Source organism: Taeniopygia guttata, chromosome 2 (assembly GCF_048771995.1).
Source record: "Taeniopygia guttata chromosome 2, bTaeGut7.mat, whole genome shotgun sequence".
In the NCBI taxonomy this organism is placed as follows: Eukaryota; Metazoa; Chordata; class Aves; order Passeriformes; family Estrildidae; genus Taeniopygia; species Taeniopygia guttata.
The window spans coordinates 52,116,948-52,136,599 of record NC_133026.1 but is presented as its reverse complement, the minus strand read 5'-3'; the positions used below and the strand labels follow the sequence as shown (position 1 = coordinate 52,136,599).

Here is a 19,652-nt window from a genome sequence, read left to right as displayed (position 1 = left end):
ACAAAGGTAGGTTTTAGGACTTCTCATCAGCTGTATGTGCTGCCTCATGTTTCCCTGTGCCTCACTGGCAGTGCAGTGTGCCCCTGCAGAGTTCTGTGACATGGTAAATAAAGCCTCTGGTTTGATTTACCTTTTCCAGCTTACAATGACAAGATTGTTGCATTTCTACGCCAACCCAACATTTTTGAGATGCTGCAGGAGCGTCAACCCAGCTTGGCCAGAAACCATGCACTCAGGTACCGTTCTTCTCCAGACTGCTGTGCCCTACTTCCAGGAAGCGCTTTTTGTAGTGGAAAAAAACAAATTCTAGTAACTGTAGTACAAAAAATGAACTTGGAGCTCCTATGGCACTGTCACCATTAAAGAGTAGATGGGAAGCACTAGAATCCATGTGGTTACTATAGTTACTTTCCATAGACATCCAAGAAATAAAATAAATATGGGCAAATAGTGAGCAGAAACTCTGCCTTCACCTGCAATTACCTCTTTGCTTTTCAGAAGATAGAGTTAAAAGAGTTTCTGGATGGAAGTCAGCAGCAAAACCCTAATAAGTCCAGCAGAACCAGGATTTTGCTTCATGGTTGGATTTGCACTCCTGTCATGGATGTAGTCGCCCTAGATTTTATAAAGAAATAGGAGCATTATTATGAAGTGGATTGTACTCTTGTCTTAATCTTTCTAACTTGACTTAACGGTGGTAATTTCCAAGGTAGTTATATTGTGTCTTTTTTTTCTTAAGCCCATTCCTTTCCTATTAGATGGTTTAAAAACAGAAAAAAACAGAAACAATCACCATTATAACTTAAACTAATTTGAATTCCAAAGTTTGAATTAACTGATTTTGGTAAAGAACTTAAGCTGCTGTTAATCAATGTCAGCGATGCCCATATTTGCCAGCTGAGAGTTTGACCAAGAGTTTAGGCTGTACTGTGCAATTAGAGGTGTGGCTGCAGGGGTGCTGAAGGAGGAGAGGACTTACAAATTCCTGCAGTGTGCTTGCTGCTTGTAGCCTTACTGACTCCTCACTTACCTCTGAGGGCCAGACAAATTTTTTTTTTGGGTGTAAGGATTAGATTTCCTTCTAGAGGAATTGATACATGCAAATAAAATGAGAAATAGAATGAAAAATACTCTCAGTATTCAAGATGTACATTTCTGTAACTGAGAAATTTTTATCTTCACCATCAAATTATTCCAGACTATTTTTTTTTTCTCAGCTGTAACTTGAATTTTTATTTCCCACAGAACAGATAATGCATTTATCTCCTGAGCAGAGAACAAAATTGACCAGTGATAGGGACTAGACAGCTTAGCCAGTGCATAATGAGATTTGTAACAGGATATTGAGCCTTTTGCCTCCAGGTCATTGCTGATTTTCCCTTGGGCCAGGAGTTATCCAAGCTACTGTCTAATGCTCATGCAGCAGGTGTTAAGCAAACTCCTAGGATGCAAAGTTCGTCTTTTATGGACCTTGATTACAAGGTTCTAGAGCACATCCTTGACTTGAGGTATAATATTTTGACTTAATACTAGAATAAAAATATTTGGACAATGCAATGCTTTAGAAACACACCGATAGGCTGGGAAAATGTCTATCTTCCATGATCATAATCTGCTGATAGGATCCTATCCTATGTTTCCCAGTTTTTATTAACAAAAGTATGATTTTACACATGCAACACGTGTAACATGTGTATAACCTCTGTCTGATTAATTAATATGTAACACTGTATAACCTCTATGTGATTAATTCATATCAAGTATATGTTAGAGTGTTATTTTCCAGATGGAACTGACAGAGGGAAAGGAGGTGATATTACTGCAAATTCTTTTAACAAAAGGTGCTATGTTAGTTGTAGGCTTACACAAAAAATCTGCAGTTGGTCACCTGAAATGTACACATGAAACTGAAGGACTAAGAATCATTCTGTTCTCTAAAATAGGTAATAAAATCTCTTTCCTTTGGATCAGTAAACTGAGTGATAGAGACAGCATTTTTTTTGCAAGTTTATTAGGAAGATGAGAAAATGAATCAGGCATACAGGATATTTGCCATTTTTATAAGGAGATAAACAGGAACTGGCAAAATACCAGAGAGTAACTACTCTATGCATGGCTCAAGCCATGAAAATTGCATGGTTTTTTTTCTGGTTTTGTATTTTTTTTTCTTCTCCTCTCCATAATATCACTTATGTTTCAGGGAGAAGATCCATTACATTCGGACAGAGGGTACACATGGGCTTGAAAAGTTGTCGTGTGATGCAGATTTAGTAATTCTGCTGAGGTAATCAATTTGATCAATAGCATAATGTCATTACTTACAGTACCAGAGAAACTATCTGGCTCTTTCTCAGCATAATTGAAAAGATTTTGTTAAATCAGGTCATACTGATAGCCATCCAAAATGATTCAGCCAGAGCGTATCTGTCAATTTTTTACTTCCTGGAGGGCAGCCTACATCAGTACAGTAAATGCAGCCAGCTCAGTCAGAATGGCTGCTACCATCAAGTAGCAGATAAAAAAGAATCAGGTCAAAATGTTTCCTTTTATGGAAAAAAATCTTGTTTTTTAAAGAAAGAAAAAACAAAAAAGAGAGGAAAAATATCCCTTGTCTTTCTCACTACAATAATTTAACTGCTCATGAAATTGATAATTTTACTGCAGCAGTGCTGCCACACATGCATGAAACCTGAATGTCCAGTGCAGTGAGCATTGTTTGGGTAAAGACTATAAGGCTTCAGTTTGTACTGGAACCAGACAGCTTGGTCTTTAGGTCCTACTTCTCTTCAGTGCAGCTAAGAACTTATTTTATTGTCTTGGTCTGAGATGGGAAATGCTGCATTATGCAGATGGGGTTGGTGTGCTGTAATAGCACTGCCTAATGCAAAAAGTTTACAACTTATTCCCATCATTTCAATTCAAGCAGTCAAAGCACTGAACTACTTGAAAATGGCCCAAGTAAAACAGCCTGGGAGACAGAGTGTGCCTCTTTACTTCTCTCTGCTCATGTGTTGAAGGTGTTTCTGTTTCCTACGTAGCCTCACATCTTTGCTCTCCATCAGTGGCTGAGCTACCATGTTAGCATGAAACATCTATTAAAATTCATTTTGTTCTTCATTGCTAATGACCAGGTTGTCTTTGGGAAGCCTATGGATTTTTTGAATCCATGCATTCAGAGATGCACCCAAATATCTGACACAATGAACTTACACCATACTGCGTATTTACATTCCTTCATATGATGAATGTGAACTCAATCTCTCCCTATGACTTTTTGCATGCAGCCTTTTTGAAGAGGATATCATGTCCTACATACCACTGCAGGCTGCCTTCCATCCGGGTTACAGTTTTTCTCCTCGCTGCTCACCCTGTTCATCACCCCAAAACTCTCCAGGTAAGGCGATGAGGAAATTAGAACAAAATCTTGCATTTGTGGTGTTTCTTCTAATAAATAGAAAAGAGCAGATTCAGAGCTAGCATCAGCTGTCAGCCTGCTAATTCCAGTGCCCACTCTGAATCTGATCCCAGCTGCTTTTTTTGCTAGATCAGTTTCCAGTGCTGCTATGTATCTATTGATACATACCTTTTTATATAGTTGGAAAGGATTAGGATAAGAGAGTGGTGTAGTCCAAGCATAAGTCACTGACATGGAAGCACATTAATTTTACGTGACAGCAGCCAAGAGCACTTCCAAACTGAAGGTGTGCTGCAGCACTTCCAGTACCCCTGTAAAGTTCAGTCTCCTCCACTCAATGTTCCAAAAACTTCTCTTCTTCCCAAGACACATATATTTTGAGACCTGAGGGGATCATCTTCATCATCTAGCCTGACCTCCTGTGCTGAACCCATTAACTTACATTCGACAGGAAACATATTTTCCAGAAAGACATGCTGTCTGAGAAGGTCATTTCCAGCTGTGCTATGTCTCTGTAGTTATTGTTTATGCTATAGAAATTTGAGAAGCTAATGTCTCCCTTTTGCCAAGAGACACAACCCCCACTGCAGTCTCACTGTGTGGCTGTGTACAGTGGCCATTTTGAAAGAATCAACAGAAATGTGATCTGAAGAAATCTATTTTTGGCTGAGCTTTTTGAGAATGCATTTGAATTATCTGATTTTGAACAAAATTAATGGAGAAGTTCAAGTCTTGATGTGGCTGCCAAAAATAGAAAGGTTTTTTGATGTGAAGAAGTGAAATGCTAAACCCTTCTCTACAGGAGAGCAATGTTTTGTCAGAATGTCCTATTTTCATTAATGAGTTTTAACACCATTGTGAGTACAAATTCCCCTTGTCTACATCACGATATGTCATAAGCAAGTCTTTTTCAGGAAAAGAATCCAAGGATATGGCACAAATGTTACATAGGAGACTGTTCTTGTGAAAACACAAGGGCAAATACTCACTTCCAGCAGCACTCTCTTCTTGCTAATTTCTGTCCTGGATAAGATAATTGAGAGCAGCCCTTCTCTTATGTCCTGGAGGAAAACAAAAGGCTGACAGAAGAAAGAAGTGTTGCAAGGGATTCTCTTTGCACTTCATGTAAATACACCTTTCTGTTTTACCAGCAGAGACAGTAATGTCCTTCCCTCGTGGCAGCCATGATACTTTTGGCTCCCACTAAATGTGATGGGCTTTTTTTTTCTTTCCCGTGGAGCATTTGCTGCCAGATTTCTCATAAAAGGGCTGTTTTTAATTGTCTTTTGCAATGAGATAGGTAAATGGGATTTCATTAATCCATTATTTGGCCTTTTATGTCATGGCAGTTGTTTATACAAAAAGAATAATCACCTACTTTGAGAATGCCCCCTTCAAAACAAAACAGATTCCAAATTGCTGAAAAATCTGCTGTTATGTGTGAATCATAATAGGGAAATGTAGCATTTCTTGCTGACAGAAATCCTTCTTGATGCCACAGAGGGTTTTGTGTTGATAGTTGGAAGTGTTTAATATACAGTCGGATTAACACAGGGAAACCTGACTCCCAGCTTGGCTGGGCTGCTAGGCTCCAGTGAGAAGCATTGCTCTGAGTTTCAGAGGTTTAATCCTGCCAAGTAGGGAGATCTCCTATACATTGCACAGGAGAGAGATCTCTTAAAATTGCAAAAGGGAAAGAAAACCTAAATGCCACTGACCATGAGAGGCAGATATGCATGTTAGTCTTTCTCATGCCTTTCTGATCCTTCAGTTTCCATTCAATCACAGTTAAAGGCAGAGACAACACAAAGGTACACACAAGGTGAACTTAACAATACTTTTAGTGAAGAGGACACAGTCCCTGGAAGTTCTTTGCAAGCACTGAATTACAGGAAGTTACAACTCTATTGATGCCAGAAAGAGCAAAAATAACAGAGTGCACTAGTATACCTACAAAAAGTTCCTAACACATTTATTAACCGGTTCTGTGTGGAAACATCAGCTGCATGATTTGGAAGAATGTCAAGCCCCTTACACCTTGGAATGCTGTTTATTTTCCCTCCAGGGCTGCAGCGAGCAAGTGCAAGAGCACCTTCTCCATACAGGAGGGACTTTGAAGCCAAGCTCCGCAATTTCTATCGAAAACTTGAAGCCAAAGGGTATGGGCAAGGTCCAGGAAAAATTAAGTAAGTATTAAAATCACTCAGTCTAACAGGACACAGCTTTGTCTTTTGTCATTCATTATCCATGAAGATGGGGATGGAGAGTGTAAAACACCCTGGAGATTGCATTTTTTATATAACCATCAGGGTTATCTAAAAAGATCTTCATATACCCTGCAAAAGGGTGACCTTCAAGAGGCTTTTGTGTGGAAGTTTTATTTATTTAAAGATTCATATTCTCTTACACTCCCATTTCTTGCCTGTTTAACAGGGATATTCATAAGTTGCCTGTAGGAGGATTATCCTTCCAGGCAAATACCCACCAGATATTAACAACAGGTATATCATTGTAATGGTGGGATGACTCCAAAACCTTTGGATCTACATATCAGTAGATATGTATAACTCAGGATACCAGTGTAACTCAGGACCAGAACATGATCCTATAGAAGTTAGTGTCTACATGCAGGTTTAACTTTCCATAGTTCTTTGTGTTTATAGCCCTCCTGGATTTGAACTGGAGAGATTTCTGCCAGTCTTCATGTATTTGGGGTTCTCTCTTATTTGATTGTGGAGTTTCCTTCCATACAACTTGTTAGCTGGGTTTTGAGTCTGTACCAACTTGTGCTCAATCTAGTTATCCAACTTTGCCAAAGGCTGTGGGCTGTTTCTAAGGTATTCCCTGGGCATCTGGTTGAATTTATGCTTCAGGTTGGCTTCCTACCAAAGGACATCTGTTGTGGAAAAAATGAAAGTATGAAGCCAAGCAATTTATTCCAGGCAAATGTCATCAGCAAAATGATCTTATAGAGCTGAGGAGTCCTAGCTGGTGGTTACCCTTTTTGGTGTCCTACTAAATGGGTCCAAGGCACTCACAAAATATATTTTAGAAGTTCTGTTGTAAAATGTCCATGAAAATACGAACAAGAAAGGTTTCTTTTACAGATGGTGTGTAAAAGTACTATTCATTAAGTTGTTTTAGAGATTAGTAAGGGAACGAAAGATGTGTTTTGTAAACAGAAGCAGATAACTCCCTTTACTTCCCCTGCCACAGAAGCAGTATGTCTGTGGACATTCACTGGATTAAATCCAGGAAGTGTTTGGGGCCAATTCCTGAAAGCTGTGACTTCGTATACACAGCAAACTCACAACAATCTCTACCATATAAAATTGTACATATGGGTTATTGCAGAAAGTCTTAGCAGTGGAGCAGCACTTTGGACCTAATCATGCCATTGTGAGGGAATTCACCTTCAAGGTACATAGAAAAGCCAATGGAAACCCATAATGGTCAAGTAGCACAGGCACCAGCAGATGCTATTTTAATTAAGCTCTCTGGGAACGAATGTCTCTCTTTACAGCTGTTGTTTACCTTCAGCTTCACAAGCTCACACAAGACTCAATCATCAGATCTTTATTTCCGCCGCCCTTTGCAGGTTAATTATACGGCGTGACCACTTGCTGGAAGGCACCTTCAACCAGGTAATGGCCTATTCACGCAAGGAGCTCCAGCGGAACAAACTCTACGTCACGTTTGTCGGCGAGGAAGGGTAGGGAACCACAGAATGCTCTCAGTTCTGAAGTAGCTGTTATGTTGCAAAACGCCAAGTTGACTAAAGCTGAGCCTCTCTTGTTATGTAATGTTTCTTTGGTTTTGTTTTACCTCTGAGTAAGTGATTCATTTTAACCAACTTAAACATTTGTTAAAAATAACAATAACAACAATGCTTCATTTTACTGGAACACCTTCCATCTAGATGTCTCAAAGTGACAGTTTAAGTGGTTAAATCTATTGTCATCTTGTTTACCATAGATATTTTGACAGGCTGGAAGGGAAAACTCAACTACAGGCCAATATTTACACACTGAATCAGTCTTAGGGCTATAGTTAGAGACCAGACCTTTTTCCAGTTTGTTACTCTAACTCTTCACAATAGATCTGGTTTTGCTTTAAAAATTTTTGCTTTGCATGCCACCTAATGATCATTTGTTATCCATGTGTGGATTTCTTGTTTCCATCTTAAGTGAGAAACATTAATGCTGTTTAGTCTTTAAAATTTAATTCATACAGTTGGAATCCAAAAGCAATAGAAGTTTCTTGAGAAGGCCTTTCTCAGGAAGCTTCCTACAACTCTTACAATCCATGAGCCATTCTTGTATGATGAAAGCCAACCTCTGACCTTTTGTTTTCAAATGTAAGCACAACCTTTCAAAGCCACCCTGGCTCACCTCAAGAGCTGTGTTGTAATGGATGATTAATCCACACACTTTTATAATGGAAAGACCATTATGTGCATATTTCCAGTGTGCCATATTACAAAGGCATGAAATTGTATTTCAGTAGCTTTGCACGTAAAGTCTCTTCTTTTCAAAAACCATGTGTGTAGGATTTAAATTACAAAGGTCTCAGACAGTACCTAAGGCTACTCTCAACATGTCCAGCAACTGCTGACACGCTCAGCTCTGAGATGTCATGGCAAGTGAAGGGCTTCTGTCTCTTGTCTCAGGACAGGTTACGTCCAGTGGGAAACAGAAGTAACAGAGTTACTCAGTGACCTCAGTATCCGGGTTTTTTTTCACTCTTTATTCTCTATGGATTCAATATTGTGTAACAGAGGTCATCTTTCACAGCTGATCTTGCCTCTGGCCTGCAAGTAAAGCATAAACATGTAGCACAATTCAGTTTAAGTTTTTGGAATAGCATTTCGGAATGCTAATACTGGCCAAAGTCATATTGTTTTCTGTGTGGCACGGTGTCCTCAGGAGAAATTACAAACCAATTTCATGTGCAAATTCATTCATTCTTCACTGATTTATTTACATCTGAAGATACATTCCTCTAGGGTTTGTGCTGCTTAATGCTAATATACATTCTGCTGGAAGGACTCCAAGATGCCAATTCCCTACTGAAGAGTTGCTGCTGTATGGCCACGTGATGCTGTATGGGCACAGCTTCCCACAGTTCAAAGGAAAAGGCCATTGAAAATGAACTATAAAGGCTTTATGATGAGTTAGTGTGTTGGCCAGAAGTGCAATAACTCGTCTCCTGTTGGAGGTTTTGAACATAGACATGTCTTGTTTGTAGCTCTTTACTCCAGCCATTATCAGGCTTAACCCAGTACTTTGATGTCCATAGAACCAGACCTGGTCCATGGCTGGCACTAGTGGGACATGGGGGCTTGTTACCATCCCCTTTTACGGGTGTTGTTTTTGGGTCATCACATGATCCTAGAGCTAAAGCTCCTCAAAGAGAGAAGTACTGAATCTCCAGATATAAAACACAGGAGGATGGGCCCATCTGCCCTTTGCCATCTTTCTAGTTGTACAAATGAATGATCCAGCCCCTGTCACTTATGCTTCTATAACTTCATAGTACAGACCATTCTGATCCAGTTGCAAAACTTTCTACTTGCTTTATAGTTGTTAAGTAGAAGGAATAGTGTCCACCTCAGAAAATCTTTTGGCACTCATGATATATGGCTACAGATCATTTCTTCATATTGCTACATGTAGGTTTATTTTAGATTGAGAAAACCTACTCACCATTATTAGAGAATGATCTGTTTTTAATAAATCCACCACAGTTTTCATTTAATGCATTCAGGAAAAAATTTTAGTCTTGTTCTCCTTTTGTTTTCCAAGTTGAGTGTAAAAAATTCAAGGGAAAAAAAGAGGCTCTCTGTGGAGCAAATTCATACAACAGCAAAGCTCAATTTAAGGTTTACCACATGAAAATAACAGAAAAGTGGAAGGGCTTGGATGGAACAAGCTAGGAATCACCATTCTGTCATAAGAGATACAATTCTGCTGGGACTTGGTCTTGTTCAGCATGAGCCCTTATGGTTTCTGTAGCTAAAAAAGCATCATTGGGATTAGATTTGAGTACATCTCATTGTAGGAATGTCAGAGCAATTTCTGCTTTAGGCCAGGCTTTCTAGTCTGTGGACCCCAGTGTTTACAGGAGATTCAAACCCACTCACTAGAAAGCTACCCCTCTACTTGTAGCCTTGTAACTCCAGTTTGCTAAGCTTTTGGGACAAAGGAAAGTAAACTATTTAAGGCATGTGTCCCAGTTACAATTCCTCCCAGATCAGCCTGGTTATTGGTGAAATTTTGGCATTTCAACTTGTTCAGGACTCGGAATCAAGTTTTGAGAGGAGAGATAATTCATGTTAGAAACACTGGACTGCACCGGCCTCTGTACTAAGACAGCAGCCAATGTAGGCAAACCCAGGAAATCCACTCAAATGGTAAGGAGACTAATTTTATCTTTTCTACATTTTTCTTTCCAGGTTGGACTACAGTGGCCCCTCCCGAGAATTCTTTTTCCTTCTGTCTCAGGAGCTCTTCAATCCCTATTATGGGCTGTTTGAGTACTCAGCCAATGACACTTACACTGTACAGATCAGCCCCATGTCTGCCTTTGTTGAAAATCACCTGGAATGGTAAGAACATTGTATGCAGAACTGAACAATTGTTTCAGAGCAATCAAAAAAATGAAAAACCAAAACAAAAGCTCCCAGTTTAGACCAGAGTACATACAAATATTGCTAAATCTGGGAAGAGGTGGGGGGAGTAGGTTGTGAAAAGGAAGAGATGAACTAAACATAAATACAAGAGCAGGCTCTGAAAAAGCAGTTGTGATGAAGTACTACTATTAAAATATCCTGCTGGTATTATTTGGGACTTGATGTTTGTGAACTTCTGTATGAATATAAAAAGGGTAGGGAGAAGAGCTTTGCTTAATGCAGTCTTCATCTCCTTGGTCCCTTTCTAAGAAGAGCCGGTGTGACCTTTCTATATATCACAAAGCATTGTACTTGGAACCTGTATAGTGTTCTCTGGGAGCCACATTGCTGCTCTGTTCCTATCACAGGCCTTAAAAAAGGCCCAGTGAAAGCAGTTTCCCTTTTCTTCCATGACAGAGTGTCCCTGCTTGTCTGGGGCAAGGCCAGAAGAGTGAGCAGATATTTTAGCTTACTAAGTATGTGTGCAAACAGACAAATTTCTGGTCTTGTTTCTTTATCAAAAGTTCTGAAAGCATATTGCGATGTCCTCATTTTCTCTTTCTGCCTCCAGATCTGTCTGTCTTTGGGAGTTGTTTTCACTTTGGTAGTTTCAGATGTGGTTAAGTGAAGCATAGGCTGCGAGCTCTGGGCATCGCTTGGTCCCTTGTGGGATTTCATTGGGTCAAAGAAATGCTGCCCAAACATGGGTTTGTTCCTATGATGGTTTTCTTTGTCAATCTCATTGGCTCCTCTCAGAGATACTTTTTTTTTAAATGGGAGGCAGTTCCAACCCCTTTTTAAGTGTAAATAGTACATGTTCTTCTATTCTTGTGAACAGATTTTCTTTTGCTTGGCTTCCAGCAGTCAGGAGGTGAAGGACAGTTGTACTGTCACCTCTATTAAAGTTGCCAGGGGAAAAAAGGATGTTGCTTGGGACTGGCATGGTTTCTAAATTGTTGGAATTTTTTTGTACTATCATTTCCAGCAGTGGAGCTAACAATGATCCTTGTTCTAGAGTGTTTCTCTACTGACATTAGCAGGAAGAGAGCAGCTTAATTCTTACAGCTTGTTCACCTCCTACTGCAATCTTGTTCATTAGACATTATGTGATGCCTTTGTAGTTTTCAAGAAGAAATAAAGTCTGTCCTATGTCCTAGCTTAACAGATAGCACGGATAAACTTCTGATTTAGGAGGCTGTTGTTTGTGGAGATATATTCTGACTTCCAGGCAGAGGACCAATTAGGCAGGTGCAAACCCATGATTGTTCTTCTGCCCACATTGTGACAAAGCTGAACCCAGACCTCTATGTCCAGAGATGGTGTTGCCATGTTATCTCAGCAGCAGGTGAAACATGCCCTTGCTCTTACGTGTCATAAACACTGTTCTTGCAAAGTGTTGCAATTTTCTCATGTGATAAATTCTAGTGTAAAACATACATGCTGTGTTTGATGCTTTCATTTTGTCCTTCTGTGCCCTGGGAGATTTCAGCATGAAAGAGGCAGGTTTTTAAGGTGTCCTGGGCTACAGTACAGCAGAAAGACACCTAATAATGACTTTCCTGTAGCAGTTAGCCTTTAACTCAGAAATCAGCAGAAGTTAGACACTGCTGTATCAGTAGGCTGTTTCTCCAACTGCACATATCAATCCAGCTTCTTGCATGCAGAATGTTATTTGGCCTTCAGACATTTTTGTTTTCATATTTTTAAGAAAGATAAATTTGGCCTCTTAGCCTGCAGAAGGAAATAAAAGCTATGAATGAAAAGGTTTGCACATGCAGTATAGTAAGTAGGGCAAGATTGCAGAACCCAAGGGAAAAATCCAGTCAGTGCTTGGAAATACTTCTTGAACCTGTTATGGAAATAATTGCCTGAGACCAGAAGTTTATAATTAGCCTGATAGGTTTCATGATTGGCTTGTAGATATCTAGACATTCTAAATGTTTTTAAACTGTGTGACAGATCTCAACTATTCATGTGTAACCTTAGAGTTCTGTGTTCAGAAATCTGTGCAGCCAGCAAAGATAGGAATTGGACCAATCTTTCTGAAACTGAGTTCAGTTCTTCCATTAAGGCTTTGCAAGCTAACTGCTGCTAGGACACTGTACTAACTGCCTTGTCACTGTTTGTTCCTGAGGAATGAGGTTTTCTGATGTTCCCAGGCTTTGTTCATTCTCATCAAAGTCAGAGATAGAGCTTCTGTTTCTCAGATTTACTTGTTGATAAGATTTCAGAAGAACCTCCTCCCTATAACATGCCAGAAATAGATATCACTTTCCTGATCTCAAATCTGTTATGAAGCACCAGCTAACACAGATGAATCAGTCTGAGAGTTCCAGGGTCAAAAATAATTAATATTCATAGTCTTTTCAAAGCTTGAAGTCAGTCATGAAAACCACACAACCACAATTGGTTTAGATTTGCAGATTTCTTCAACTGTATGCTTTTTGGTGCTGTAGGGCTTTTTATTTATGTGAAATCTACCCTTGGCATGTTTTTCTTCATAGTACTTCCGCAAGACCTCTCCAGACACAGATATATTAAGAAACAGAGCTACCAAAAATTGTGTTCAAAATTATTTTACATTTTCCCTTTCTTAAGCAAACAGTGGTAAATTTGAGATAAATACAACAAAATTAAAAGATGTGAAGTCTTATTCATATTGGCAGAATGGAGAAATACACTGTTATTTTTCCCCAGCCTAAAAGTTACAGTTCTGCCCCTTTTAGTGGCTTATTTCATGCTTTGCCCTTTGTACAAACAGCATTCTGAGTCCAAAATGAGCACATCAAAGCACAGACTAGTTGTATATATGCCAAGTTAAGAAAGAGACATAATAACTGGAAAATATTTCTCATTTATGGAGAAACTGAGATTTAACACCTTTCCTGCAAGCTTCCATTGAATAAGAATTTTTTCCTTCAGTTAACATATGTGCATACTGAACACACGAAATATCAGATATCATACATTTTTAAAGTTACAATATTTTAAATCCCCCTATATCTGAAAGGACAGATACAACTCCCTAGACTAAAGAAGTTTGATGATACATATTTTTATCTGTATGCTACAGAATGTACCTGAAGCTCGTAGCCAGAAAAGCTCCTTTTAATCCGTGCCAGTAATAAGCCGTTCTGTCTGATCTAGGTAAATGTGTCTAGCTTTTTGCCTAGATATTGAAAACATCTTCTGAAATACACCCCCATTTGGAGGTACTTTGTCCTTTTCCACAAAAGTGGGTAAAATGTGGAACCAAAGAAAAAAATGTGAAAACAAGCCCATTCTCTGCATAAAAGGGCAAATGGCCTAGACAGAAAAAAATCATTCACAGACATTCATTTGGAGATCTGAGGGATCTTAACTTGAACCATCTTTTTTCTGTGTTTTCATTGTGAATTAGTGACAGCATGGGTTTTTGTAATCGTAATCATTTGTGGACCTTGCTGTGACATTTATGCAGCCAGAGAGCAGCACCCCAGTGCTACAGTTATCTTAGAGGTATTTACAGCCTGCTAATCATACTTAGCATTTTGTATCCATCTCAGAGAAGCCCTGTTGTGTTTTGCTTGTTTTTCTTTATATGAAAATTGATGCATTTGTTTAGCAGAACCTTATTAGAAAGTTGAAGTTCTGTGAGTAAAATGTTTTTTTTCAGACTCCTACTGAAGACCACAGACATGATACACTCTGACCCAATGCTTGGGTCTCCAGAAGTTATAGATTACTGCTGGCCACGTTGTCCTAATGAACTCTACTAACTTGATGCTCATTTAGAACTGCCTTGGGGCATGACTTTCTTCATTCATTTCCCATAATGAATTTTCTTTCTTCTCTCCAGTCCCCCTTCTCATATTCTAGTCTGTGCCACTGAGCAGAGTCAGACAGAAGACTTGCATGTATTTCTGCATCTCATTCTGCAGGCAGATGGAAGCCTGGTGCACCCACTCTCCATGCAGACAAGATCTTGCTTTCCCTGTGTTCCAAGTCAGCTGACATGGTCACTGCAACTGGTTCAGCTGAGCAAATACATGCTGGCTCCCATCAGGGCTGATTGCTTCAGGCATGGCACTGCCTGTGTTGGTTTTACGTGCTCTGGCACATGGGCAAAGGCAGCTCCCTTTGCCTACCCGGTGCTGTGGGGGCATAGCCCCAGCCAACCTCTGAGCGACCCTTTTATTTATTTTGTTTGAATGAGAAACCACATAACCAGTACTGTCCATCTCTAGCGTGCCAGAGAATGCAGGGTGTTGTGTTTTCCCGTTTTTTTTTTTAACTGAGAATGTTGCAACTTCAGCTGTCTTTTCTCCTTAGAGAGCTTGGTTGGGTTTTTTTACCCTAATTTCCTTAAGAGTTGTGCCTTGTGCAATTGCCCTGCCTATCCATCAGACAGATTCCTAATCAGTTTGAGACCTGTCTGACAGGAAGGCAAATGTCTTGAAGATAATAATTTCCTAAAAGCTTTGTGAAACTTGTGTCTGTGTAAAGGACAGATCTGCAGAAGAGTGGCTCAGAGAGGTGGGGGGAGAGCTCAGCAGGGATCTGTGCTGTCCGTCCCCGCAGCTGGCCAGGCAGCATGACTGAGCTGACAGGTCCATCACAGGCACGGGCTGCAAACCAGCCACATCATCTTGCTCAGTAGCTTGGGGATGTGAGGCAGAGATGTGCAAGCTCTGGGGAGACAGAAGGGAGAAACTGGAGATGCTCCAAAGTCTGGGAGCTGCTAGCAGAAATGTGTAGGAGGAACAGGGAGCTACTGCAGTGTGGTAATGTAGGGCCATCAGAGGCAGATCTATAGGAAACAAACCTCCATTAATCCTTCTACACAGAGATTGACTTATTTCAATTAAAGTGTTTTTAAAGAAAGTAACAAATTGCCTTATGACCTAATGGGTTGTATTCTGATGTGGAGCAGCTCGTGGGATGGATTTAGGCACACTCTGGGGCTCTTTATAGGAATAGTGGAGAAATGTAGTCACAGTATCTAAGCAGGAGGTCTGGAAACAGCCATTACTCCTCTCCACTGACTGAAGGGACCTCTTGGGAATATGTGGTCTGAATTACTCATGAATCTCTGACTTTTCAGGTGTTGTGTCAGGCAATATGGTCCAATACCTGTTTAGTCAGGGAGTCAGAAACACCGAGTTTGGTTTTGGGCTTAAAAGGGACACTTGTGTGGGTCTACATTTGGGGGAGGAATTATTTTAGGAGACCAATTTTGCAGCCATCTTGAAAGGGCCTGTTTATGCTAAACACTGAAAAATCATCCTCTTAAAAATCAGATAAAGCACCCTAGAGTGAGGCATCAAGCTACATCCATTTGTTTTTGAAATTAGATGATTGCCTGTTTGCCTCAGTTTCCATCTGAAGAGATTTCCTATTATGTAATCAACTTGAATTCCGTTTGATGTACAGTGCTGCTCAGAACTGCTTTGAAATTCTCAGATGAAAGGCACCATAGAAAACCAAAGCATTTAATGTTATGTTAGACTATAAATTTTAATTACTAGCAATATCTTATTTTAAATAAATTATGTTTGCATGAGAAATTTTCAAGCAGTATTGTAAATCTTCTGGACAAGAATGATATTAAAATAAATGTGCAGCTGAAATAATTTATAAGACTTTTCACTGTGTGAAAAGGGTATGTTACTGAAATGCCTTCTTGCTGCTGTACTGTGGTCTCTCTCAATGCCTCCTGTACTTAAGTAAACTTTGATTTTCCTATTAAGTTTGATGTATGGCTGTATCACATAGAGCCTGCCTCAACAGCTGGTTAATTATTTATTAAGGGTCGGGAGGAATTGGAAGATTAAAGGCAAACCAGAACTAAAGGAGAAAAAAAAATCTTCCTAACTGAGCTTGTACAGCAACCATTTTTTCTTTAAAAAAGGTTCTGCTTTATATTTACCTTATTCTTGACTTTCTGTCTCTTACTAGAGAATTTTTTTTCCAAGCTCTTTTGAGGATCAGAATGGTGTCACTATATGACTTGAAAGAGGAGATGTCTCTCACAGTCTCTACCCCTTTTCCCTCCCTTCCCTTCCCTTCCCTTCCCTTCCCTTCCCTTCCCTTCCCTTCCCTTCCCTTCCCTTCCCTTCCCTTCCCTTCCCTTCCCTTCCCTTCCCTTCCCTTCCCTTCCCTTCCCTTCCCTTCCCTTCCCTTCCCTTCCCTTCCCTTCCCTTCCCTTCCCTTCCCTTCCCTTCCCTTCCCTTCCCTTCCCTTCCCTTCCCTTCCCTTCCCTTCCCTTCCCTTCCCTTCCCTTCCCTTCCCTTCCCTTCCCTTCCCTTCCCTTCCCTTCCCTTCCCTTCCCTTCCCTTCCCTTCCCTGAACTTCCCTGAACTTCCCTTCCCTTCCCTTCCCTGAACTTCCCTGAACTTCCCTTCCCTTCCCTTCCCTGAACTTCCCTTCCCTGAACTTCCCTTCCCTTCCCTGAACTTCCCTTCCCTTCCCTTCCCTTCCCTTCCCTTCCCTTCCCTTCCCTTCCCTTCCCTTCCCTTCCCTTCCCTTCCCTTCCCTTCCCTTCCCTTCCCTTCCCTTCCCTTCCCTTCCCTTCCCTTCCCTTCCCTTCCCTTCCCTTCCCTTCCCTTCCCTTCCCTTCCCTTCCCTTCCCTTCCCTTCCCTTCCCTTCCCTTCCCTTCCCTTCCCTTCCCTTCCCTTCCCTTCCCTTCCCTTCCCTTCCCTTCCCTTCCCTTCCCTTCCCTTCCCTTCCCTTCCCTTCCCTTCCCTTCCCTTCCCTTCCCTTCGTCTCTCTAGCACTTCTTCCAAATTAAAGTTTGGTTTGAGGGAAAGGAGGCTGTTCTGTTTTGTTCTGTATTTACAAAAGTTATACTTACGCATTTTTCCCTTGCTTAGGGCCATTTAGACTTTTGCAACACTGCAGATTAAATATGTCCATAGTTGGGAGGCTTCACATGAAGATCTCTGTAGTGTCTGCACCTTGCATGTGGCAGAGGAGAAAAGGGTAAAATCCATGCTGTCCCCAAGAACGTGGGCCTGCAGGGAAGCAGCAGGATGGGCATTATTGTCTGTGTATTGGTAGTGCCGAAAAACTCCCCAGGGCGTGATGAATGTTGTCATATCTCCTGTTCCAGCCACACTGGAATGGCAAGGCTGAGCTGTCACTATGAAGAATTGCTCAGTCATCATTCCCCTCCTCACTTCTCACTGCATTTTATTCATACTTCCGTATGGTAAAGAAAATTCAGCTAGAGCAGGTGCAGGAATTCCCAAAATAACCTTCTTTTGTAAGTAACACAATTCATACATCAAAAGAAAGACTGCTTGTAGAGCAATATTGTTTTCAGTAAATCACCCAACTTCATTTTGGGTATTTTTGAGTAGCAAAGGCATTTCTGTTTCTGTAGGCCTCTCCCTGGGATTTTCTGGAAGTTAGAAGTTTCATTTGTTTGCTGAAAAATATCCTTGGTTTTGTATGTTACCTTAGTGTTACATTGAATTCCAGAAAAGGGGAATAGTAAAGATTTAATTTTATCTGATATGCATGTTTTTAAAGGGAGAAAGGTAATATTTGTCAGTTTGCCCCAACTTGGAATAGGAACATTTTTGAAAATCTCAATAAAGTTATGGAGGATGAGAAAAATTCTAACCTGTTCACTCTCTATGAAAAAAGTTCATGTGATAGCAAGAATACAGAAGTATACATTCAGTATGTTGTGGATCACTGAAGGAAGCTTTTTACACTGTGACTTATGACTTCCATTCCAGAAAATGGTAGACTAGAAAATGGAATTATTTAATGGAGTTGGAAAGATTTGTAAAGAAAAGTAAAAAATTTTCTTAGGCTTCAGAACACAAATGCAAAGGTTCTGCTATTCTGTGGATTCCCAGAAGAGGATCAGAGTGGTCAGTTTGCAGAGGCATTAATAAAAGTTGGAAGTATTCAATGGTTTGCAAAACAAGACCTATAATAGACTGCCAAGCAATTAATAGCATGTCTGAATATCAGCACACAGATTTCTGACTTTACTCAATTGAGGATCCTTATCCTGAGAGACAGGGATTGTTAGCCAAGTTGCAGCACAATGCAAACCCAAGTGTGTGGCTTCTGGACAGGGGTGGTAAGTCCAGAGGGCTCTGCACTGCCCATGGGCTGTTTGCAGTTACCTCAAGGATATCTCATCACATGGGATAAACATTCCTGGGTGCTTACCAGGACTTTATGATGAACAGTCTCTCTCATGCTTAAATACCCCAGACAGGCCGGAAAGGATGTGCCTCCTTTGAGAATAAGTCAGTTATTGTGGCTGCAGTGTTTGTAGTTAGCCATTGAAGGAAAATATGCAGTCATCCAGCTTGTTGTTTTTATGACCCTCTTGTCTGGCAGATGACTACATCTGTGGATTCCCCTGTAGCTTGACTAGTTTGTTTCAACACATGGAAAAGCTATGGAAAGCAAACATAACTCATGCAATGTCTGAAACTTTACCAATTCATAGGTTTGCAAAGTGCCCACCAACAACTCTTCCAAAGTCTTTGACTGAGAAATCAAAGTCTCTGATGAAAATGTTCTTTTGCTTGTTTGAAATAAAACAACTCATAAGCACCAGACTGAACTGATCTACAAGGAACTGAAGATAAATTGATGATAAACTATAAACATATAAAAGGCCAAGTAAACTAAACCTAAAATGGAGCAGGGACTCAGAGGACTGTGATTCCATTTCTGTCTCTATCACTTGTTTTCTGGATAAGTTCGGATAAGTTATTTTACTTTTGTATTTAAGTTTTGTCAGTTTTCACATGAAATATTGGCACTGATCTCCTCTGGAAGATGATCTCTCTGCTTTGAGATTTGCCAGTCAGCAATGAAGTCTAGGATCTGAGAATCACACAATGTAGGGGTTTGTTGTCTGCTAGCCAGTAATTCATACCTCAGTCTGTATCTTCTCTGTAGCTGCTGGGCAGAGGAGTGTTTGCCAAGAGTCTCCCAGGCCAGTGTGTTTTATCCCTTGTACCAGCCGGAGCAGCTAAAGGCAACCTGGTTGCTGATGGACGTTAGTATGCTCGTGCTGCTGGGTTCTGGCAGAGGTTTTCCCAGAGGAGGATGACTGTACATCGTGGTCACGAGGCTGAGAGATGGCTCTGCCAGCAGAGATGGCCACTTCAGCACTTGCCACAGTCCTCCTTTCCTCCTCCAAAACCGTGCATTCATGGAACTTGTTACTGGTAGAATAATACCTAGCACAGATTTCTTTTTCCAAAGAGACCATGTTGATTTTTTTAATCTCCTTACTAGTTTAAAGGCAGACCTGGAAATCAGCTCTCCATTTCCAATGTGTCTCTGGTGTTCAGACAGCCCATGGCACCGAGGCTGGCATGCCTGCAATGGTTCCATGCAGAGGAATTTCTGTGCCTGCAGTAAGAACGTCTGGCAAAGTTCAGCTGAAGTGCAAGAAGCCAGTGCCAGCCACTCCAGTGTGGGGCTTCCTGACTTGGCTGCAGTGCTGAGCAAATGCAGCTGGAACCATTGTTCCATGTGAGCATTTATCTGGAGCTACTGTGTGGAGGAAAGGAACTGTTTGGTAGATTGTGTTGAAGAGAAACCCA

General features: G+C 40.7%; 1 protein-coding gene across 12 annotated transcripts in view; it reads left to right on the top strand.

Moving 5' to 3' along the window:
* The window catches only part of HECW1 (HECT, C2 and WW domain containing E3 ubiquitin protein ligase 1), a 250,824-nt gene that overhangs the window by 204,065 nt on the left and 27,107 nt on the right, over positions 1-19,652 (top strand). For all 12 annotated transcript variants that reach the window (XM_041714544.2, XM_041714543.2, XM_041714540.2 and 9 more), the window contains 6 exons: positions 140-236; positions 2,201-2,284; positions 3,285-3,394; positions 5,481-5,601; positions 7,014-7,127; positions 9,870-10,022. In XM_041714544.2, coding sequence (XP_041570478.2) covers positions 140-236; positions 2,201-2,284; positions 3,285-3,394; positions 5,481-5,601; positions 7,014-7,127; positions 9,870-10,022 — 679 coding nt within the window. The remainder of the gene's footprint in view (positions 1-139; positions 237-2,200; positions 2,285-3,284; positions 3,395-5,480; positions 5,602-7,013; positions 7,128-9,869; positions 10,023-19,652) is intronic.